Raw genomic sequence first — 25,336 nt, forward strand, 5'->3', positions numbered from 1 at the left:
ATATATTAATAAGAAAAGTTATTTACATTGGACTACCTAGTCCAACTTACATTAAAATTGATCACTTAGCACTAGTGGAGAACTTGGAATTAGTGTCGGCTATTTATGGATATTAGTGTCGGACATTAGGCGACACTAATCGGACTGATACTAATACTTCGTAAATAGCCGACACTAAAAGTAAGGCATTAGTGTCGGCTATTTATCAAATGGCCGACACTAATACTAACTTTTAGTGTCGGCTATTTATTAAAAGGCCGACACTAATAAGTATTAGTGTCGGCCATTTAATAAATAGCCGACACTAATAACTTATTAGTGTCGGCCTTTTAATAAATAGCCGACACTAATACTTATTAGTGTCGGCTTTTTAATAAATAGCCTACACTAATGTTTTTTTTTTTTTTTTTTTTTTTAAATTTTAAAAATTCACTATAAATCATAGAAAATTTCAAAAATGAAATTTTTTGTTCTGGAATGCTCATATATTTTTGCTGAACTATATATAAAACAAAGATATATCAAATAATTCATCATAATTTACAAATAACACTCACTAAATAAAATATCATCCAAATTGCTCATTTATCGTTATTCTTATAAATGGGCTGTGCAAGAAAGTTGAAATTGAGAAGGCAATGGATTATCTACATGACATGATTTCTAAAGGGCATCAGCCTGATGTCGTAACCTATAACATTCTTATGGATGGATTATACAATAATGGTGAAATTGAGACAACAGTGGATTTTTTACATGACATGATGTGTAAAGGGTATGAACCTGATGTCGTGACCTTTAACACTCTTATAGATGGATTATGCAAGAAAAGGCATTGTCACGAGAGAGAGGCGGTGTAGCGAGAGAGCACAGTTGACGAAATGAAACAGCGCCATCTTCTAGTATTCGCCTAGAAGAAGCGGCTAGGTTTGAGAAGATCAGATCGGAGAGAAGCGTGAAGTGAAGTGAACGCTCAAGAGAGAGGGGCAGCTAGGTTTTTCCGAGTGGGAGAGATGTGCGGAGGGAGAAAGGAGGCTGTGTTTTAAACCCTAGGCGTGTGTTGTGAAAGAGGTGCGCGGGACTTAAAATGAATTTTTTTCAGCTTTAGTGTCGGCTATTTATAAATAGGCGACACTAATGTATTAGTGTAGGCTATTTATAAACAGCCGACATTAATACTTAACTATTAGTGTCGACTATTTATAAATAGGCGACACTAATGTATTAGTGTAGGCTATTTATAAACAACCGACACTAATACTTAACTATTAGTGTCGGCTGTTTATAAACAACCGACACTAATACATTAGTGTCGCCTATTTATAAACAACCGACACTAATACTTAACTATTAGTGTCGGCTATTTATAAACAACCGACACTAATACATTAGTGTCGCTTATTTATAAACAACCGACACTAATATTTAATTATTAGTGTCGGCTATTTATAACCAACCGACACTAATATTATTAGTGTTGGCTTTTTGTAAACGACCGATACTAAAGTATTAGTGTCGGCTTTTTAAGGCGACACTAATTGTACATTCTCCACTAGTGTAACTATCAAAAATAGATTGCAGTAAATTACAATGTAGCCCCCCATGCCCAACCCCCGCTCCCGTTGGACACCTATCCCAATTGTTCCTAAAACATAATTTCGATTGTTGTATCATTAATCAACAAATGCACCGGTTTACTCTTGTTGGAGAAAAATCTTCTATTTCTCTCGCGCCACAAAGCCCAAGCTCCTGCCGCCCAAATCCTGTTAATTGTTGGTACCTCCTTCCTCATAATATTTGGCTGCGACAAATTCCATTTACTCTCAAAGTTCCCTCCTCCGTGATAGGGAATGTTGTGTTGGGCAAATAGGCCTTGCCAGAACCTTATTGCATATGGGCATGACCACATAATATGATCCGTATTCTCTATGTCCGTCGAGGCGCAAAGCTGACAACCATGTTGAACCATGCACCCTCGAATAATCAATACCTGTTGTGTAAGGATTTTGTTCTGCCACAGTAGCCAGATAAAAATCTTTACTTTTGGTGGGATTTGCATAGCCCAAAGAAATGCCTGATCTGACTGACAGATCCCCGTATGATGGATGAATTTATATGTGGAGGCACAAGTGAATAGACCCGAAGATGACCAGCGCCACCGCAAACCAGCACTAGAATCCACGGAACTGTTATATAGATGTATAAAACCGGCAATAACTTTGAGGAAAGGTGATTCTTCCGCATACGGCAAAAGCTGATGGGCCCCCGTGATCCCATACAATTTTAGAATTGTAGTTGCCCAAAGTCCCTCTGGTCTACTTTCTATATTCCAAATCCATTTCGTGAGTAATGCATCATTCTGGTCTGATAGACTGCTGATGCCTAATCCCCCATTTTCTTTCAGTGCACATACCCTTCCCCAATTCACGAGACAATTAATTCCTTTGCACGGATCACTGCCTTTCCATAAGAAGCTCCTTCGCAGCCTATCAATGTGCTTTATTACCCCTGATGGAATCTTGATTGCTTGCATAAAGTGCAATGGCATTGCCGAGAGTACTGCTTTTAACAAAGTAATTCTTCCTCCATAAGAGAGAAAGCCTGAGGTCCATCCTTGCAGCTTACCCTGAATTGCGTTCAGCATTGTTTGGAAGTGCAACTTTCTAGTTTTTTTAACCATAAGCGGCAAGCCCAAGTAAGTGATTGGCAAAGTAACCGGGTTAGCTTGTAGGATACGCTGGATTGGTGTGGTAAAGTTTGGGCACAGTGCTATCGGGACAAACGAAGACTTGTCGGGATTCAATCGAAGGCCTGAAAGTTCGGTGTATACCGTCAAGACCGCTGAAATGATCTTTAAGGCTTCAGGGTGAGCCTCAGAAATGATGAGAGTATCGTCTGCATACTGTATGATTTCCGGTGGCAGGCAAGCGAATTGCGGCATTAACTGATTAGCACTCTTGAGAAACCTGCTCAGTGAGTCAGACGCCAAGATAAATAGTAGAGGAGATAACGGGTCTCCCTGACGGAGGCCTTTTTTGTGTGTAAAAAAGCGCGTTTCAATCCCATTCATCTTTATTGCCGAAGATGAAGATTGTAGCAGGTTTAACACCGCCGAACATCATTTTGGGGGAAAGCCTCTCTCGATTAGAAGATTGGTAAGGAAGCACCAGCCCAGAGTGTCGAAGGCCTTTTCGAAGTCCACCTTGTATAGTACCGAGGGAATTTTATTCCTTGAGCAGAATGTAATTATTTCCCTCGCGGAGAGAAAGGACTCCATTAAGGATCTACCCCTGATGAAGGCCGTTTGATTAGCGAGGATCAGATTGGTTAGGTGGGGCTGTAATCTGTTAGCAAGGATCTTCGGAATGAGTTTGGCAACGGTGTTGATAACACTTATCGGTCTATAGTCCGAAATTCCTATCGGATTCTGTTTCTTTGGCAGTAGGGTGATGGCTGCCCTATTGACATTACGGCTTCACTTCTGTATAGTAAAGAGAAGGCAAATGCAATACCCTGGATCCTGGAAGATGTAGCAATATAATAATTATTAGCGAATAAATAGATGCACGTTAGACAAATTACGGCTTCACTTTTTTCAATTTGTTTTGATTTTGCTAATTCAATTCACAATCTCTGCGGACTACTATTCGGAGGATACTATTCGGACTACCATTTTCCATGGTCAAAACTCAAAAGGCCTCGCATTCCTCCAGTTGCTATAATCTCTGAGGCATGCTGAAGTGTAGTACACGGTGCGTGGAAACCCATTTGAGTACTTAAGCGACCCGCTGCACCATTAGCTACAAAATTGAGAACAGAATAAAATGAATGTAGACCGCGTGATTGAGAATTTGAGATTGTGCCCGAATTTTAATGTGCGACAGACAATTCAGATCGCATTTTATACAACTTTATTAGAGTAAAAATATATTTTTTACAAATAAATTGTCCAATTTTATATGTTGAGATTCACTCCGAATAGTTTAAATTTGTCTTGTTCTAAATGCATCGTGACGAATCACAACGCAAATCGGACGAATATAAACGAATTTTAGATAAGACGTCAAGACGGATTCAAAATTCGTCCCACATTCACTCAAAAAGTAATCACAGTGAAACGATTTTTTTTTTTTTGAACAAGCCTTTAGATTCGTGTTAGATTAATTGAAACAAATAATCCAGATTCCTCATTCAACTCGTTTAGGTACCCGTACCCCGCTGGATCTGAACTCTATAAGCTGCACAAGTGAGTATCAGATGGCAGGAGCAGAGCTCAAGTGTTGGCCCAATATTGTCCAAATATTTACACTAAGTTTGTCGCAGAATAATAATCATTCTATTTGAAATGGTCAAATCGAACAAGAAAAATAGATCAAAGATGTAATTTGTTACATTAGAAAGGGTATTCATTCCTTTGGGCCGTGGCGGGCTGAGAGGGCTGTCTTCGGTAATTGTAGGGAGTTCAAATGAAATCTACCGAGGGAATCAAAATTAATGTTTTTGATTTTCAGCCTCAGTTAGCTCATAATCTTACAAATATGGGAAACTGGGGTTATACTTAGAGGTGCTCATGAGGTTTAGTTTAATATGTTTTAAACTGGATTTTGAGAGTTCGAATTAACGGGTTTTTTTTTTCTGGTTAAATAGATTGGTTAGGTTTATTTTTTAAAATCGGTTTTATTATTCAGTTCAGTTTGGTTCGATTCAGTTTGGAAATTTTAAAACCAATTAGACCGAACTGACCAAAAATTTTAAACTTATCCTCCGTCCGAAACAAACATTTAAAAAATTAAAAAATTATGACATAATGTTTGCTTGGTTCGGTATAAAATCGGTTAGACCGAATGAAACAAAAAATTAAAATCCATCTGAAAATAAATTAAAAATATAACAAAAAATGTTTATATTTCTGATTAATTTTCTTATTTCGATTCAACCAAACAAACTAAAATTTAGTTCAGTTAATGATTTTATTTCGATCAGTTCAGTTGTATTAATTCGTTCTGAAACAAATTAAACCAGTTCGGTTCGAATCTTATTCAAATTCAAACTCAAACTAGATATAGTTCATTCGAAATTAGTTTGTGAACTATTTAACATGTACCGTTCAAATCTCCATACATATAAAAAATGAATATCTTCATACATATAATAATGATATAAATCAGAAAATAAAAAAATGGATATCTCTAATCATATGAAAATGGAGAATAAAAGAAATAAAAAAAAATAGTTGTGGCCGTCTCCAATCCTTATAAATATAATTTTTTTTGGTAACCCTAATGACTAGAGCTGCATAAATTACCAATATAACTAGGTCAATTAAAAAAATTCATAGTTCGTGATTCAATTGACTTTGATTCAAAAAAATTTGTAGTTCGCAATTAACTTGTTTGATTAAAGTTCGTTGTTTGTTTGAATCTTATTCAAACTCAAACTCAAACTAGAGTAAATTAGATTCTGAAGTAGATGAAATCGATCTACTTCAAAAGTTAAGGGTTTACATACTAAATTTATAAATTTTTGAACTAATTTAATGTAAAGTCAAGTAGTGAAAAATATTAAAATATTAGTTTAGAAGTTTATTTAATTTTTGAGATTGAATGATCTTATATTAAAATATTAGTTTTATATTTTATCAAATTAATAACTAATAGCGCATCCATTTTTAGGGATTTTAATTTCAATAAAAACATTGTGAATCATTTTGGTTATTTTCAACTACCACATAATCGAACGAGTATCCTCTCAGATATCGTAAAGTGAACTCCACAACTTTACGAATCTGATTTACTTCTAGTCTGATCAAACTCAATCCGGTGTCTATTAACATGTAGAAGTCTCCTTTAAAATTCGTCCCAAGTTAAAAGAACAGTTCAGATCCACTAATTCTAGTGAACGGTACCTGTCAGATACTTGGGAGGATCCGAAATCTACAAAATCTGGGCCCATCGTCTTATCAAATAATATAGCAGTGGTTCATAGGTTATTGACACTTTGGAACAAGAGATAAACGTATTTGGATTACGTTTAAAAAAAATAATAATTATTGGCGAAGACAATGCTCTCCGTGTAGGATGTTGCAGGCTCCAAACTTAAAAAGAACAATTCTTTGTGGATATTTAATAATTTGGTGACTTGACCTCCAACTTTTACTCAAAAAACTAATAATAATAATAATAATAATAATAATAATAATAATAATAATATTTTTCAGTTAATACTATTTACATATATTTTGCTATGACTGCCATTTAACCAACATAGGCCACTATAAGGACAACAGAAGGGTCACTACGGCTAGAACCGGAAAATGCACAAAAGTTAGATGTCAGTATAGCATTTTCTGGATTATTGGCCATTCTGTTATTGCAGCTGCTGTGGCTGCTCTACATGAGAAACTATGAGTACAGCCATGGCTGCTATTGCATGGATTCATGGGATAGAGAAATTTCACATTTGTCCTCTTTATTTGTTACGATCGATTTAATATTATTTTTTTGAGTAAAGTACGTTGAAGGTCAAACCACCCAACTTTGATTTAATATTTTATATGAACTAAATAAAATTTTAAACTTTTCTTGGTGAAGGAAAGAACACTCTAAGACAGAAAACCTCAATCTATTATCAACATCCTCTTTCTCTCTTTTTTTTTTTTTTTTTATGGTTGAACATCCCCTTTCTCTCTTACATAACAATAGAATACAGCTACTTTGATATTTCTAAACAGCAAAAGAAAATAAAAATTGTAAACACCACAGTAAATTCCGACAACCTTTCACTAATACAATCGTAACTTTCTATTAGGAAGTACAACTAACCTAAACCTTTAAATTCATAGATCATACACCCAAATTGATCAACGTTTACCCTTACAAAATCTCTCTTTAATTTGGAGACCAAATTTTACATTTTTTGAAAAAAATTTACTATTTTTTTTTAGATTTATTGAAAATTGTTGTTTTCAGACAAATCTGGATAATAAAAAACAGCGATTTTCAATAAATCTAAAAGAATAGTAAAAAAATTACAAAAAAATATAAAATTTGGTCTCCAAGCACATATTAATATGGACAACAAGTTGAACGGTTTGGATCAATTATTTGGAGTTTGAATCACGTGATTTATAATGTAATGTACAAAGAAAACTATACATTGCAATGTACCGTAGTCCATCTCGTTTTTAATAAATATTAAGATTAATTACCTGAACTGCTTCTCCAAGTGCTTATGGGGATCGTTTTCTTACAATATCGTACTTTCGGAAGACTAGCTAGTAATAGTAGTTCATTTCATTATAACCAATGCAGTATAGTCTCGTCAAATAATTTTTTAAATATATTCATATTATATATACGAATTTTAAATTGTACCAAATTATTTTCGAATAACTAACTTATCATTATAAACGATTATCCGTCTGCTTTATTAAGAAAAAATTTCAATAAAAACATTTTGATATCGTCAAAAAATCGACTATATGTGGTGTATCTCTGGACCCAACGACTTATCAGCCACATCTAAAACATAGCAGTGGTGGTTACCTCTTAGGCTATCGACAGTTGTGTTAAGAGGAAGTGGGCCAAGTGAGGATTCGTGGTATAATAAATGGCCCGTAATGGGCCTTTATGTGGGCCATAAGTATGGATCATGATCATATAAACAAAAAGCCCGAACACAAACCCCCCTCAGATGTAGTGCTATGAAAAAATGGAAAAAAGAAAGATGAAGCAGTGTAATACGTTAGGATCCTGATAACAATCCCCGCAAAAAACTCCGCACAAACTGTCAAAAATATCATGGGGGGGACTGCTCAATAATTAATACTCCGCATAAACTGTTAGTATTTAACTTGAAGCATCAAAGTATTTATCTTAGATTTTCAAAGTATTAATCCCTATGCAATGATCTCTATTTATGACTGAACAAATCAATCCATCAATTGTCCCCACACAAAATTTTCTTTTTTTTTGAATTGTCCCCGCACAACTGGGGACCATTAAATAAACAATTCCCTCATAAATACTTATCAGTTATCCCTACAGAAATTTTTTTTGTTTTTTTTGGATTGCCCCCGTACAAGTAGGGACCATTAAATAAACAATCCCCTCACCCAATGATAAATACTTCTCAGACATAATGAAAAATACTTTATGCTACATGGATAAATACTTTATGTTACATGGATAAAAAATTCTCAGACATAATTGCAACTTTCAGTAAAACATCAATAATAAATACTTTTCAGATATAATGATAAATGCTTTATGTTACATGGATAAATACTTTATGTTACATAAATAAATAATTCTCATACATAATTGTAATTTTCAGTAAAACATATATGTATGTCAAAGACAACGATAAACACTTCTCAGAATCAATGATAAATACTTGTTAGAAACAATGATAAATACTTTCTTGAACTTTGTTCTTCAACTTGTTAATAAGTAATGTTTAATCAAATCAATGTATTATTATGTCAGAGACAATGATAAATACTTCTTAGATATTATGATAAATACTTGTCAGAACAATAATAAATACTTTCTTTATGTTGCTCCTTGTATTTTTCCATTGGAGATGCAATTTTGTTGGAGACCTTTAATCAAGAGACATCATGTCATGGATCACATGCACACTTCTTTTTTGATATGTCGGATATAATACAACTAAGTATGTATGAAATTTCGGTCCAAACTAGATCATAACCAAGTATTTTGGTAACATGAGCCCAACTTTACGAATTTTGGGCCATTTGGGCCAAACCTTGATCACATGGTTATTAAGTGATAAGGACATAACTTTTATACAAACAATTGTATTGGATCTTGAGGAGTATATGTTATGTGTTGGATCACATGGGATTGCATGTGTACAAAAAGCAATATGTATATATGTTGCATGAATTGAAATATGTTATGGTTTTATATGAATTCATATATAATAATTGGCCCAACGAAAGTTTGTTGTATATTTTTCATATAAATAATTTAAAACATATAACGTTATTTTTTTTAATAATTGATTGTTATCAATTTTTATCAACTTTAAATTGCAATTTTCAGTAAAATATATGTATGTCAAAGACAACGATAAGTACTTCTCAAGCATAATGACAAATACTTAATGTTACATGGAAATATACTTTACGTTATATGGATAAATACTTCTCCGACATAATTGCAATTTTTAGTAAAACATATGTACGTCAAAGACAATAATAAATATTTCTCAGATATAATGATAAATACTTGTCAAAACAATAATAAATACTTTCTTGAACTTTGTTCTTGAACTTGTCAATAAGTAATGTTTAATCAAATCAAAGTATTATCAATTAAATTGAGCAAAAATCCCACTCCATAGCGTCGATCGAACTTGGGATCCTTAGCTAAAGCAACACAGACTTTACCACTACAACAATTCGTTGTTCTTGTTTAAAGGTGGTAACTATTATACTTAACTTAATGTTGCGTTATTGTATCCTGTTCAGAATTTTTTTATATTTAACTTATACTAGTATCATACCAGTGCATTGCAACGAAAACATATTATAAGAAACAAATATATCAATGAAAATAATAATTATCTAAAAATTAAAACACATGTTAATAGAAAATTTATATGATTATGTATTTTTAATTAACTTTAATCGTTATCTCTGATAACAATTTGATGATTTGATGATTCTTTATTTTTAAGTACCAATGATATCAAATAATAGCTCGATTCGAATCTAATATCAAATATCATACAACAATTCAATATCAACATATAATATGATATCAAAAAACATAAATAAAAAGTATTATCGTGTGTATGTATAGGATATATATATACACACACACATATTATAAGAAAAATATATATTCACACACACGTTCCAATTTATATTCTTCTTTGTTTCCAATTTAGAATATACACACATTGATATATTATATATTGGAAATATATTCTAAATTGCCCACACCAATATGTATAGAAACAAAGAAAGATAAATAAGGAAATTAAAAAAAAATGATTTCCATTGTGATCCGTATAGAAACGAAGAAATAAGGAAACAATAAATAAGAAAATGGAAGGTGGAGTCTTCTCAATTGAAGAGGAGAAATATGGAAATAAAGGAATAAGGAAACAGATAAATATATCACTAAATTTCAGAATTTATTCAATTTTAATTGTAACGTATCGTGTGGCAGCACATGTGGTGGGTATGTTTTTAACTAAATTTAGACTTCTATACATAAAAGAGATGCATTTAATAAAAAAATAAATAAATTATGTAATTGGAGAGCTGAGATCAAATCCGAAATTTTATCTCTCAATCGTAGCCGTTGGCGAATTAGACACCCAACATGCTTAATAATAGAATGAAGATAATACAATTAAGAATATAATTAAAATAATAAAAAATAGTATATATAATAGGCGTATCGTATCCTTGATTTTTGAGAATTGCCGTATTGCCGTACCCGTATCCATGCAACATAGCTCGTAGGCTATCGACACTTTTGTTAAGAGGAAGTGGGCCCAAGTGAGGATTTGTGGTATAATAAATGGCCCGCAACGGGCCTTTATGTGGGCCAAAGTATGGATCATGATCATATAAACAAAAAGCCCGAACACAAACCCCACAATTACCCTCAGATGAAGCTAGTAGTGCTATGAAAAAATGAAACAAAGATGGAGCAGTGTAATATGTTATGTAATCCGGATACTTCATATGAGAAGTCGTATCCAGTATCCGTTGTACTAGATACATATTACTGTGAGATACGACCCCATACGGAAGGATACATTAAACTTTTTCTCCGCTGTCTGGAGTTTAGCCGATACACCCCCTGTATTAGAGCCCAACGGGCCCGTAGCAAATCTATTCCTGTTCACTTGCTCCAGAGTCTAAAAGATTATCTTCTTTTTGAAATAATTGAATTTTGGTAGCTATTTTGGATCGAACCCACTCCTCTTTACTTGGGAATGAAATCCGTTAATTGCTCTTTAAATCTCTGTTATTCTCTACTCTTATCTCTATCTCTCTCCTCTGTCTCTCTCTTTTTTTTTCTCTCTCTTCCTCTTTGAAGTGAGAGATAGTAAAATGGATAACAGGCTTCTGCTTTTCCTTTGAGAAAAGTAGCGGATGCTCTTCCCTTTACTTGAGGGCCAAAATACTAACGACTGCACTAGACAATTTTTGTGTCATATATTAGTAATTATTGTAATCTATACTTCAGTTAAACCTTTAGTTTTTTTTTTATACAAATTTAATTTATGTTATAATTATGATTAATTCAAATATTATAATTAAAATAATATATATAATAGACGTATCGTATCTTAGATTTTTAAAAATTATTGTATCGTCGTATCATATCCGATACGATACCGGTACCCGTATCCATACAACATAGGTAATATGGCAAAAAAAAAAAAACTTATTTTTTGGGGGTAAAAATGAGAACCAACCTACTTATTTGATTATTTCATTGAAATCTGTTGAGTTATATTTAAATAAATATATAGAAATATATATTTTCAAGTAATAGAATGTATCTTGATCTTCCAAATAGATAATGGATTGATACGGTTCGAATAAAATGGACAACATATGACTACAATAAGAATCGCGGAAGCAGAACAAGGGAGGACCTGAGAGCATCCTTTCCGGTTGTACCGGATCTGAATAATTAACCATATTTTGGCGCTTGCGGGTCATAAATTGTGGGCCAAACGGGTCACCTTGTGGATCATGTGCACGTGGATGAGTAAGGTTTTGGTCCTAATTGCTTCCTGCACAATTTTCTGTCAGCATGTCTATTTTGCCTATAAATACAACCGTTGGACTCTACAAAAAAAGTATAACTCATATTTTATATTGTTATTGAGACTTTTGTCGGTTAGATATTTAATTTTGTATTTTTACATATTAAATCTTAATGTTTTCCGCTTCAGAGAATTAAGTCTACATATTGAAAAATTTGATTCGTTTGACATCTAGATTGCGGAATAAAGGAATAGGCTCAACAAACAGTATTATATCTCCAGATCGATGGTCAAGAAACTTCCGCTGCAAGATATATCGTTACCTTTTATTTATTGATTTTAATCAACCAACCGTGGTAACAGAACCACAAGGTTGCTTTTCGTTTGAATTTATTTTCTGTGTTGTTTCTGATTTATTTTGTTTTTGTGAGTGCCATAAACAGTGTTGGTTTTATCTTCCTTTAAATTTATTTCTTTGCCGTATGAGAACTAACAGTGGTTTGCAGAGAAAATTTTGGAGAAATCCTTAATTTCCGAAACTGGCTGCAGTGTTTTTTACTTCTCTTGCTATGTAACTACTTTTCGTCAGTCATCTTAGTTTGGATCGATCTTAGGTCTTCATAACTGTTTTAGAGATCTATTATCTTTCTAGAAAATGTATGATCTCAATGATCAGATGAGAACTGAGAAAGATATGGGTATGGCAGCATTAAGCGGAGAAGGTCAATCTGTCCATAGGTTTCTAGGAGGTGATCTTTTGAGAGTCTTTTAAGAGATTATTAAGTGTATTTTGGAAGTAGTAAAAGTAGTTTAGAGTAAGATTATTATTTAGGTGACTTTTGGGATTCAAGCAAGCTTATGAAATATTACGAAAATTACATGTTCAAGTAGAATTTAGGTGATCTTTAAGTGATGTATTAGTTGAACTAGATTGTGTCATTGTAAATGTTTTTGGCCGGACCGTGTCACTTGTCTCATTAATTGATGTTCCCAATATTTTTTTTTTCTTTCGGGTTGTCATTTTAAGCTGAGTGCTAATATGGGAAATAAGATGAAGACTGTTGATTATTTTAAAACTAAACCATGGTTCTTAAAATTTTTAGTTAGTTTTCTCCGCTCTTATAGAATTAGGGCTAATATAAATGGTTAGGAGATTAATTTCAAGGAAAAAAAAATATAATAATTAAAGAGTTGAAAGAGAAAATAGGAAATTCAGTAATAATTGGAAGGTACCTAAATTATTCAGCCAATTAAAAAATAAAAAGCAGTTGACTGCATCCCTAATGTAAATTCAACACCAGAAAATAATGAAACAACCTTTCAGAAACAGTATCAATGTACCACAAAATAAATACAAATTCTCTCTCTCTCTAAAAATTAGATCATGTAGAGAGAAGGGGAGAAAAACTGGGTGCTGTTATTCCATTCGGAATAACAACGTATGTTCCCTTTCATCAACTTATATACCTAATATAAATTAAAGACAACAAGATAACCTAAAAAGTGCAACAAACTCAGCGTACTAGACTCTATTCCAATAAATCTGACAAATCCGTAATGTTGATCCAATCCATGTCCTCGGGTTCAGTAGTTCCATTATTGTTTGTGTCTAGACCGGGTGCAATTGTATTCTGGTTATAGATGGGAAGGTGATTACCCTTCTCTGTTGGATCAGTAGAAATCATTTTGAAATAATAAGATGAATTATTAGGCTCCAGTACATATGCATCCGATTCAAATATCTGTACAAGAATACAAAAGTGTAATCATTATATTCAGCAGGATGCCCAAAAAGAAAAGAAGATTAATCAATTAAAAGAAAAGTATAAAAGAAAACAAATAAATGAAAGTGCACGGGAATACTGAATTCTAGCCTAGGTAATCACAAGTATAACCTATATGTATTTACCAGATGAAATAAAAGGCAAAATATATGCTAACATTTGTTCAACATTAAATGTAATATAGATAATTTGTTAACAAGAAAAAGAAAAAATCTTTTTAACCTGCCCATGTTGAGTGTTACAAAGTGCAAACTGATGTTCTTCGATTGCATTGCATGTGCCTTGATCGGTAATCGGTGGTACAGTAGGTGCATAGAGGGGAAGTAACCAGCCGTTCTTCGTTGTCTCTATTAAATTCGCATTGAAATTATAAGGGTCCTGCACATTCTGTTCAAACTCCTGTACAAAAATACAAAAGTATAGATCATATATTGAGCAGGATGCCGAAAAAGTACAAGACTAATCAATTAGATGAAAAGTATCAAAGAATAAAAGTCAATTAAATCACATTGAAATATTGAATTCTTGGTAATCGTAAGAATAACCCATATATATGTTGTTATGGGATGAAATAAAAAGGCAAATTATATGCTAACATTTTTTGAACATCAAATGAAATATATTGCTAAATTTGTAAACAAGAAAATATAAATAATTCGTTTTTAACTTATTTTTGTTAAAGAAAAATATTAGGTTCTTATGCATTACCTGTTCGTCCGACCCACCCATAAAAGCTGAATAATTGCGGTGCACTTATATTCCGGTTCCAGCTGAGAAGGTGATTATTGTTTAACACTGGTTCTGTAGAATTCCCATTGATATTATGATATAATTTAGGCTCCTGAAAATGTGCATTCGGTTCAACCATCTGACCAAGAATACAAAAGTATAGTTCATTATATTGAGCAAAATATGCAAAAATTAGAATAACCAATTAGAAGAAAAGTAAGAAAGAAAAAAAGTAAATGACATCACACTGAATTACTGAATTCTAATTGCTAATCCGAAGAATAACCCATATGTTGTTTCCGGATGAATAAAAGGCAAAATATATGTTAACATTCACCAAACATGAAATGAAATTTATTTATAAATTTACAAGAAAAATAATGACTTTTTTTAACTTATTTTTTACTGAAAAACATATTAGATCATTATACATTACCTGGTGATCCAACCTGCCCTCAGTAGTTGAAAAATTGCTTGTGCTTGGATAGGGTTCAATTCTATTCTGGTAATCCATTTCAACTGTAGAATTCGCATTGAAATTATGAGATAATTGATTAGGCTCTTGTACAACTGCATTCTGTTCAGCCATCTGTGCCCAAATACAAAAGGATATGTAGTTCATTATATTGAGCAGGATGCACATAAAGAAAAAGATAAATCAATTAAAAGAGAAGTATGAAAGAAAAACTGGAATTAGGATCAGTTATTTACGCATATTAGGATAGGAATTTAACCGATCCTGATCGGGGAGATACTAATACCACACTAATCGGAATCGGTTTAAGAACCGATCCAAATAGTTTAAATTAGGATCGGTTGTTTAAAATAACCGATCCAAATAGTATGCATTAGGATCGGTTGTTTAAAATAACCGATCCTAATATGAGCTAATATGGATCGGTTGTATAGAATAACTGATCCTAATTCGCATTAATTTGGATCGGTTATTTTAAACAACCGATCCAGATAAATACATATTAGGATCGGTTGTTTAATATACCCTATCCTAATAGTATTTTTGTTTTTTTTTTAATACCCATTAGGATTAGTTGTTTAAAAATCCAATCCAGATTTACACATATTATGATCGGTTGTTTAAATTAACCGATCCTAATATGTATTAATCTGGATCCATTGTTTAAAATAACCTATCCTGATGGTTATTTGGACGCTTTTTTATACAATAAAAAATCTGGATCAGTTAATTGATGAAACCGATCCTAATTGTTTGCATCTTGATCGATTTTTTTCAAATAACCGATCCTGGTATTTTATTGTATCTAAAAAAAATATTTTCATTTATTTGGCCAGCTTCCCATATATATTTTGCTGGCCAGCATCCTAAATTATTTTGTTTTGCACAATAAAAAGAAATAATTAAATATCATACACCTCCTAAATTATTACAAAAAATTCATGTTCATGCAAATTAAGTTTACACATCCTAAATTGTTTTACTTTTTCTCACCTTTACTTCATTTAGGAAAACTTGAACCCACATTAGGCGAAAGTCGCTAAGGTGTTGGATAGTATATCTAGCGGGAATGTGCTGCATTTTTTAAAAGATAGAAGAGCATGCACAATTAATTGTGTATTTAATTATATTTGAAGCAACAATGCTTACTTTTGAAAAATATATAACTGCATATATACCTTTAGGATCGAAAAACCATCGATGAAGACATTTATTATGTCATGCATCAACAACATGACATAATACGCACATTCCCATCCGTTTGGTTGTTGTGGGCACTATATAACACATCAAGACAGCTAAAAAATTAAACAAGATTGAAAAAATCGAAATGTATGTTAATGAGCATACAAATGGTTTATATGTCTAGATATTAACAAATTTTTGCATCTAGGTCCCTATAATCATATCTCAATTTATTTTGATATTTAAGGCATTGCTTTCATGCATTCATTCCAAACAATGAGAGAAATTTAATATAAACTATTACCTTGCAATCGTTATGAACCTTTAAAGTAGTACACATTTCATTGCGGAAGGCACTGTTGAAATATGAACACAGTGAACAATCAGTACTTACGAGAGATATTTAAAATGATAAAATAATAAAAAAAATCATTAGCATTCTAAACAAATGTAAAATTTAGGAAGGCACTTACTCCTCAAGCGCATCAACGATCTTCAGTGTTCTTTTGTGCTTCTTATCGGAATCGAACACGTACAATGCACTTTCTCTTGGCATAAGCATGACCAATACCCAATGATTCCTGCATGTTAGGTTTGTAGCATGTCATATTCTATAATTTCTATGAATTGAAAGAAATTTAATAAAATTAGAATATATATATAGCACTAACATCTGATGATACGGTATGAAAATCAATCTCTTGTGCCGATTTTTTCTGAGTTCTTGCCTTACGTAATTGATACAAGATTGTCGGTCATGGTTCATCAGGGTCTCACATGTTCTTGCGGGGTCTATGAAACCAACCCGCAAATTGGAAAATTCCTCCTTGAGGTATTTGTGCCAGTACCTGCAAAAAAACGGCATACAGTTGATTTCAATTTTGTGAAATTTGAATTAAAAGTACTAAATTCTGCCATTATTATGAATATTAACTCACAGCATCCAGATCTGAACAATTGGTGCAGTGAGCCATGCCTGTGGTGTAAGCAAGTTCACATAATCATCTGCATAAACGGATATGATGTCTGCTAAACAGAAAAGATCAAGTGGCGGATCAATACAAAATACATTGCCCTCTTCTACCGAAAACCGATCACGCAGATGCTTGAATGTTTTTTCCAGCTTGTCAAAATTGATACCATCAAACTCCTTGCAGTGACTCGTTGTATTCTCACCTCTAGGAACTTGTAACTCTTTGCGTGGTTCCTGCAATTAGGATAAAAGAATCAAATCAAGTATACAAGGCATTTTTCTGCACAGCTGAACTTTAAAGATTAATTCCCGCCAATTGGCTACACCAAATCAAGTATACCATCCTATCCCACTATTTGAATACTTTGTCTCAGTAGTGACCACATGTTAGTCCTGTTTTAGTATTTAAGAAAATTTCGGCAGCATTTCCCCTTAGTTCCCCGAGTATTCTAGGAACTAATAAGAGGAAATGCTGCCAAAATTTTCTTAAATATTAAAACACGACTAACATGTGGTCACATCCTAATTGAGACAAAGTATTCAAAGAGCAGTCCCAAAACGAAGATTATTCAAAATTAATCTCTAATGGATTAATTTTGAACGGGTATCATGACCTAAAGACATTAATCATGCAGTTATGGCTCATGAGACAATATTCTAGCTACATACCTAATATAAATACATTTAGTCTCTAGCTATATACTCTTATCAAAATAGACATTCATGCACAAAACTAATTAAACATGAGTTTTATGTTGTACTTCTGTGAAGAATCAGACTGAATTGAACTTTAATATGCACTATCAGGATCAGTTGTTTTAAAAAACCGATCCTAATTAGCATATATTAGGATCAGTTGTTTATCAAAACCAATCTTAAAAGTATCAGGCTCGGTTGTTATAAACAACCGACCCTAATTTATGAACTATTAGGATCGATTGTTTATAAAAACCGATCCTGATACTATTGGAATCGGTTTTGATAAACAACTCATCCTAATTTATGAACTATTAGGATTGGTTGTTTATAAAAATCGATCCTGATACTATTGGGATCGATTTTTATAAACAACCGATCCTAATAGTTCATCAATTAGGATCGATTTACTACAAAAATGCCGATCTAAATAGTTTTTAGGATCGATTTTTTTAAGAAAACCGATCCATATAGGTATTAGTATCGGTTTTTTTAAGAAAACCGATCTAGATAGGCCAATCCTAATTCTAGTTTTTCCACTAGTGCATAGAATTTTTATTAACTATGAACATAACCTTTTGTACTAAACTGCATAGCTTATCAGTTTTTTAACCTACAAGTGAAACACATACATAGAGTTCATACGAGAAGAAAAAAATTATCTTCTTTTATATTGATAAAGTAAACTAGGTCCCTTGACATTCTTTTTCCAAAATACTATCTTCATTTAGATTGCCTGCTTAAACCCTGAATTATCCCTTGATATAAGTTAGGTGAGTTCATTGCATTGAACTGCTTGGCAATACATCAATTCATAATGCAAAATGAGTAACGCATGGAAGAAACAGGATTGTGAATATTGCACTCTCAAACCTGAATAAATGACATTTAACAGCCGTAATAAAAATTCTATCAACATGTACATGATTTTACCATTACCTCAACTTTGACTTGTTTTTGCCCTTGTGTGGATGTACCTGCTTCCATTGTGGTTGTGTAAGAGCAACGACCACGTTTCCTACTGAAGAAGAAATAAATGTAAACAAGATGTTACTGTACGTGATAACATAGGAGTAAAAGTGCATAAGTATATCTGATTACTAGTTTACTACAATATAAGGCTTGAGACAGGAATAGATAAAAGCTATCATAGTCCCAAATATAAGTCCATAATTTATGCTGCTTCTATATGTTGTTAACTATATTTCCAGTTCTGGAGCTGATGTACAATTTTTGTTTCTGTAATTTAATTAACTTACCAAAGGATATCAAGAACGTCAAACATATATAACATGAAAATATTTGAAGGTTCGAGAATTATTTGTCAGTAACTTTCTGAGTTCATCGACAAATGTAAGTATATTACTGAACAAACTCTTCAAGATTAAACCTATGGTCTGGTCTCTGTAATTAGTTATGCATCAAGTAATGAGTTTCTTTAGGAAAATTCTTACGTATTGCTCACTGGTGCTTCAGTACTGTGTTCTTTTGGGCTTGCAGCTGGTAAGTTTTCACTCTCAATCTGATCTAATACCTGCAAGACCATAAATAGGAACAAAAGATTAGCTGGTGTGGACAAAAGTGATTGTGTAACTAACCATCAAATACATAAAATTATAAAATAAAAAATGTATTATTGTCCCTCTTCGGTTGCTTTTGCTCCTGATCAAACATCAATTAGAAAGGGGAAAACATATGCTTTTGCCCATTTTATTACTGATAATGTGGAACATAGCAAATTAAGATATATATCTTTAATGCTAAAAAACGGTAGGTTATTTTTAAAAGTGTGAACCATATTTTGCATAGAATTTAAATCTTGAACAAAAACTAGTAATGCTAATTAAGAACCAGCCTTTAGTCTATTGACAAAGGCACATAGTCTCTATGTAAGATTATGGGTTTGAAATCTGGATGAGGGAAATCCTTTGTTGTAATAACAAGGGTATTTAATAGTTGGGTGGTTTGATATCTAATCTTTACTCAAAAAAAAAACTAATAATGCTTGAGGTGGTGCTGGAGGATGATGTTGCGGCACAATATTACTGAGGGAGCCCAGAACCAAAAAATATTCTGTGGACTGTTTTCATGCCTCTATCATAAATTGCCTTTATTAGCAAATAACAAATGCAGAGAGTTCCCTAATATTCTAATGATAGGTAATTTTTGTTTACCTTGCGTATGTCAGCAAATAAGTGATGTTTTATAAGCTCACGTAGTTTTCTCTGTACAATTTTCACAATGCCCATTAGGTATCCATAGGTTGAAGAAAGATATGTCACTGTAAAGATTAATGAAAACATTATATGTCATCCAGGCTTACCTCAAGAATTTGCTGATTATAGTCCGCTGTAGTATTTTGAAAGTTACCACCTGTTGTATTAAAAAAAAAAAAACTAACTGAGAAATAATGTAAAAATGGAAAAGAGCTCGTGGTAAAGGCTGCCAATGAGTATCAAACTAATGAATTGGGGGGAAAATATTTTCTTATTACTACACAGGACAGGTTTTTTTAGTTCATTGGTATGGTCTTACTTCTAGGCTATCCTCCAACAAATCATGGATTTAAGCTCTTAATAACAGAAATATGGATGGCCATGGGGAACTCGTGTGAATTCTCCATTCAATTATGAAAGAAGAAGGCCCTACCTTAGTATTCATTTAGCTGTTGAGACTATCAGATAATAAATTGTAACAAAATATCATTGGGTAAAAAGAAGAAGAAAATGCTTAATATTCTGGTGTAACAAATAACAAGTAGATGTGTTCATTTGAGCTTCGTTTTACTAGATATTCCACTATTACTTTTTCAATGCTTAATACTCTAGTGCAATAGTGGATCCATCGAGCTTAATTTCTGGTATGAGTACATTTTATTCGATGGAGAAACTACTATTTTACCAAGATTCATAAGCCGTAGAATACATCAAAGCATTTTCTAGATTATTGGCTATTCTGCTATTGCTGTTGCTGTGGCTGCTATACATATTAGAAACTATGATTTGTCTAAAATTATCAAAGGTTTAAATTGCGTTTATCGCGTCATTGTGGAATAATTAAAAAAACAACGCTATTGCCATATTGTGCACCTATAGCCCTAATAGCACCATAGCTTTTATGGTCCGAAAATGCTATATCGCGCGTAGCTTTTATAGTAAAAAAATGCCATAGCGTGCTATTGAGAATCCCGAAAATTATAGCTGTGTCTTACCTTGTTGCATGGATTCTTGGGATTGAGAAGTTTCACCTTTGTCCCCGTTGTCACTGTCTGTGTGATCAATTTCCTGCAATATTGGAGTAGTTATATTATATATCATCCAAAACCAGTTTGTGACTTTGTGGTTAAAAAAATAAATAAATGAAGTCTGGTATTTTATGCATGATTCAAATACATCTATGCACGTGTAGAGGACGAACTCATATTGTGAAACACTAGCTCTACGTACGATCAGAAGGGGCATTTACCTTGCCTTCTAGCTTCTGAATAATTCGGCATAGAGCATGAGTGGGCTGAAATGAATTAGAATATGATTATAGTTAGAGATGAGTTATAAACAAGGAAAAAGTTCGTAAATTTTGTTTGCAATTTAGGTTTCATTCTTTACCTTATTCTTATTCTCAACAGGTGAGTATTCAAACATGGTGTATGTTGGACGTCCCGTTCCTTCCTTCAGAAGTCTGTATCGGTGTTTCACCCAAGAGGCTTTTACATTCTTCTTCCGTGGCGGTGTAGTATGATCATCCCATCGGCCACCTCCTGATGCTTGTCGAATTTTTCTTGATTCAGTTTCGCTTGAGGACTTGTAATAAAGTGGTGTAATTATCCATGGATGACCTTGGTGGTCCTTTAAATATTGTTCCCAGTCATCTGTTATTAGTTTTGAAACAGAGAAAAGTAGGTTATCATATGCATTGGGATTGGGGTTTTAGACAGTCATATGCTCAAATAGAATAGTACTTACCTCTCTTTTCTCCAGCATCATAAACATTCACATTTGGTATACCATCATAGTTTTCCGGAAGTCCCTCGTACCGGACCAAAAGCTTAATGGTGGGTGCCTCAAAAATATCAGTTAAACTTGGGACCCTACCATCTGTTTCACCAAGTTATACATATATTAGAGATCTGAAGAACAAACGAAACAGAAATGTTAGCACAAAATATACCTCCTTTCTTGTTGCCCATGCTTGGAAAACCTTAAAGGTCAGCTGGTGGGAGTGTAGATGAAAATTGCAAGCACAGTGCTTTAATAGCAAAAGCAAATATTCCCGTGGGGTGAAGGGGAGGCAGGGAGAGACGGAGGCGGCCGGGGTGGGAAGAGAGAAGGGGGAGAAGAGAAAGTTCTCTCTAAACAAAGCGAGTTTCTAAGATTTTAATATTGTCGGAGCTTTGTTTGAGGAGGTGTTCGGAGCCTCAGACTCGGAAGAGATTATGAAAAGTCAAAGCAAGCAAGAAGGAACAGAGGGGGAGGGGGGAGGGCGTGTTGGGGGTTTAAGCTCTCTTATTCTCAGAATTAAGGAAGAAGCCGACACCGTTTGCAAGAGAAGAATTAAAATATATGAAAAATACAAAAGTAGAAGAGAGGTCAAAACACTCTCCAATGAAGCGGAAGGGATGCGTCACTGGATAACCAACTTACGTTTATTATGAATTATGATAACATGCAATTGAATGCTCATCGCATAAATTACGACATAACATTTGTTGCAAATTTGAGGCAATACTATTTAATAAAAATCAGTTACAAATATAATTGAGTGACATCAATATAATAACATAACAAAATTGTTAAAAATTTTTAAAATTAATTCAGAAATAATATTTAAATTAGATATTTTTCAAATTACAAGTAGAATTATTTGTTAATTCTATTATTCACGTACTTTTGTGCAAGAATTGCATTATCTCTTATACGAATAATATTATTTACTCGTGTACAAGCATTTAGTCGTCGTCGTCTATTTGAAATTATATTATTAACTTCTTCTTTTTAATCAAATTGATGATCAGACCTAACCATATTTAAAAGGGATTCCGTATTCATTTTTCACTACGTACAACAGTATTTGTGCGACTAACCGTGCTTTTTTTTTTGTTATATACACTTATAGTTTCGGAAAATAATTTTTTATGTCTGAAAATTACTCGACAACAATATTATTTTATATCCTTGTGCCACCAGCTGCCGATTTTTTTATAATAGCCGACATTAAATAGAAAGTACAAGTATTTACAACTTGTTAACAGAAATGTCTGACTGTGGACCAGTAAGGAAAGAATGTGATATTTTGCTTAAAAAATTTATCTCCAAGGAATGTACAAGTATTTACAACTTGTTAACAGAAATGTCTGACTGTGGACCAGTAAGGAAAGAATGTGATATTTTGCTTAAAAAATTTATCTCCAAGGAATGTCCGAAGTTGTGACATATTAAAATTTTAAATTAGATTTGGATAACAAAGCAATTCTTCCTTCAAAAACCTTTAGTGTGGAGGGAGGTAGGGGAAGGGGAATGCCAGATAGCTAAGAGCGAGGGTAAATGTGAAATGGCTTGTAAAATTTTCTATAACTAATATTTTATAACGGACAAACTCTATAATCTTTTTGAGAAACCAAACTCTATGATTTGAGGTTACTTTAGGGGAAAGCAACCCAGGACACAAAAGTAAAAAAATTCTTTCATTTCTGTAGTGTTGTTTATTGGTCTTTCTTTTGGCAAGCACAAAGAACAATATTCCCGTGGGTGGGAGGGGAGGCGGTATTTAGAACGCATTTGTTTCTTTTTTTCAATTTTTTGCTTGCAGGAAGACGCATTTGATTTTTTCAATTTTTTGATTGGAGGAAGACGCGGGGACGCGATCAGAAAACGACAGTTAGCTAGGCCCTTCTAGAAAAGGGATCTGTATCCTCCAGGTACCTGACTCAATACAATTGAAACAGACAGTCTAGATTTATTCTTAGCCAGTACTTTCTCGAGATGGTACAGGGGCAGTATGATTTGTGCTTTGAGATTATCTGCATGCAGTGCTAGAAAGAAAACAGGTCGATCATATTTTTATTACTCAAATTTGCATTATCATCGGTGCTGATGTCGTAAAAATATTAATTTGTTCTACTCACATGTAGTAGAACAAAGATTAATAAAGCACGCGTGGGTCAATTTCCATACGTAGTAGTACTGAGCCTATCATTTGGATCACTTTATCTTTTTTACACGTGTCCAACAAGATTTAGAGTCAAACATCAGACCCTTGCCTTTCATTCATGATATAGCGTCCATACCAAATATGACAAGTGGACTGACGTTCCTTTCAAACACTTTAAAAAATACAAGACTAGTTGACGATCGTAATAAATTGTTTTGAGTGAGTCTATGGTACCATGCATATCACAATTTGGTCCGTGTTATGGCTCAATATTTGAGTTTTCAAAATTCTAATGGTCGATCCGAACCGTTAATCTTGTTCTCCATATTAATATGTGTTTGAAGACCAAATTTTACATTTTTTGAAATTTTTTTACTATTTTTTTAGATTTATTGAAAATCACTGTTTTTGGATGGTCTAGAATTTTAAGATCAAGTGATTTTCTAAATATCTAAAAAAATAGTAAAAAAATTTCAAAAAATCTAAAATTTGGTCTCCAAATACATATTAATATGGAGAACAAGATGAACGGCTCGGATCGACCATTAGGATTTTGAAAACTCGAATACTGAGCCGTAGCACGGACCAACCCGTGATATGCATAGTACCATCGCCTCACTCAATTATTTTTATATGTTAATTTAAAGTTAATTTTTGTTCTTCAGTATTCCAATATTGCAGATGAACTACATACACAGATGTAAAAAAGTTGCACATTAACTATGTATAATGAGAGGAGATGCTCTAGCAAACTTGAAGACTGCATAACTTGCCACAAATAAAAATAAGTTATGTTATTGGGAATGTATATGTATACATATATGATTTAGTAAGATGATAGCTAGAAATCGCTTTGCGCTAATAAGTGCGGCGGGTTATCGACTTAATTGTCGGGGTGTGATATTATTAAAAAAATATATATAAAATTACCAAGAAAAAACAAATCGTACATGATTTTTAAATATTAACCGTGTATAAATATTGTAAGGTTTTTTTTTTTTTTTTTTCATGCTAATTTGACCACCCTGTAAACGCCTCAGTAATTTATACATGGTTTGTTCTGGAACCTTATTGTACATTCTACATGGCCTTTTATATATAATCATGTTTGAATTATAATTAAGATTTTGTTTAAATTCTCACCTCTTTGATCACTGCCATGTCTTTTAAGTCCCAACACCCTCTTATCTTCTCCTTTCTCTTCAACCCTCTCTCTTCAAAAGCTTGCTATAGAAACCAACACCACTTTCGTTCCCGTCAAATGATTTATTTTTCGTTCTTAACTAGGTTAGGTTTTGCATGAAAGATTCAAACTAGTCAAATTTGAAATGAAAACATTATAATATCAAATATTTCAAAAAAAAAAAAACTTTATTTACTATTTCATACACAAAACTGAAAAATTTCTAACAAAACAATATCTAAAAGGAAAAGGTGCGTGCGCTATTTAACTTGGATCGTAGTGACCGTTAACCGACGCAGGGAAATTTAATTTAATGCTTTTGTCCCAGATTTGATTCAGGAAGAAGCAAAGCAATCTTCTCTTCTATCAATTATTCGGATCTGCTATAATTCTCTCTCAAT

General features: G+C 33.0%; 1 protein-coding gene and 2 long non-coding RNA genes across 3 annotated transcripts in view; all 3 read right to left on the reverse strand.

The window, feature by feature from the left end:
• The window catches only part of LOC144545496 (uncharacterized), a 171,766-nt gene that overhangs the window by 74,729 nt on the left and 71,701 nt on the right, over window positions 1-25,336 (reverse strand). The window contains exon 3 of the mRNA XM_078294065.1: window positions 13,770-13,946. Coding sequence (XP_078150191.1) covers window positions 13,770-13,946 — 177 coding nt within the window. The remainder of the gene's footprint in view (window positions 1-13,769; window positions 13,947-25,336) is intronic.
• LOC144545548 (uncharacterized) lies at window positions 16,241-17,116 on the reverse strand. Its single transcript, XR_013508544.1, has 3 exons — window positions 16,875-17,116; window positions 16,410-16,784; window positions 16,241-16,292 (listed from the first exon to the last, which is right to left on the reverse strand). It is a non-coding gene; the product is annotated as an uncharacterized LOC144545548 (long non-coding RNA).
• Window positions 18,540-20,036, reverse strand: LOC144545570 (uncharacterized). Its single transcript, XR_013508553.1, has 4 exons — window positions 19,929-20,036; window positions 19,780-19,830; window positions 19,060-19,139; window positions 18,540-18,626 (listed from the first exon to the last, which is right to left on the reverse strand). It is a non-coding gene; the product is annotated as an uncharacterized LOC144545570 (long non-coding RNA).

The sequence above is a fragment of the Carex rostrata genome, chromosome 28 (genome assembly GCF_964058835.1).
Source record: "Carex rostrata chromosome 28, lpCarRost1.2, whole genome shotgun sequence".
Classification (NCBI taxonomy): domain Eukaryota; kingdom Viridiplantae; phylum Streptophyta; class Magnoliopsida; order Poales; family Cyperaceae; genus Carex; species Carex rostrata.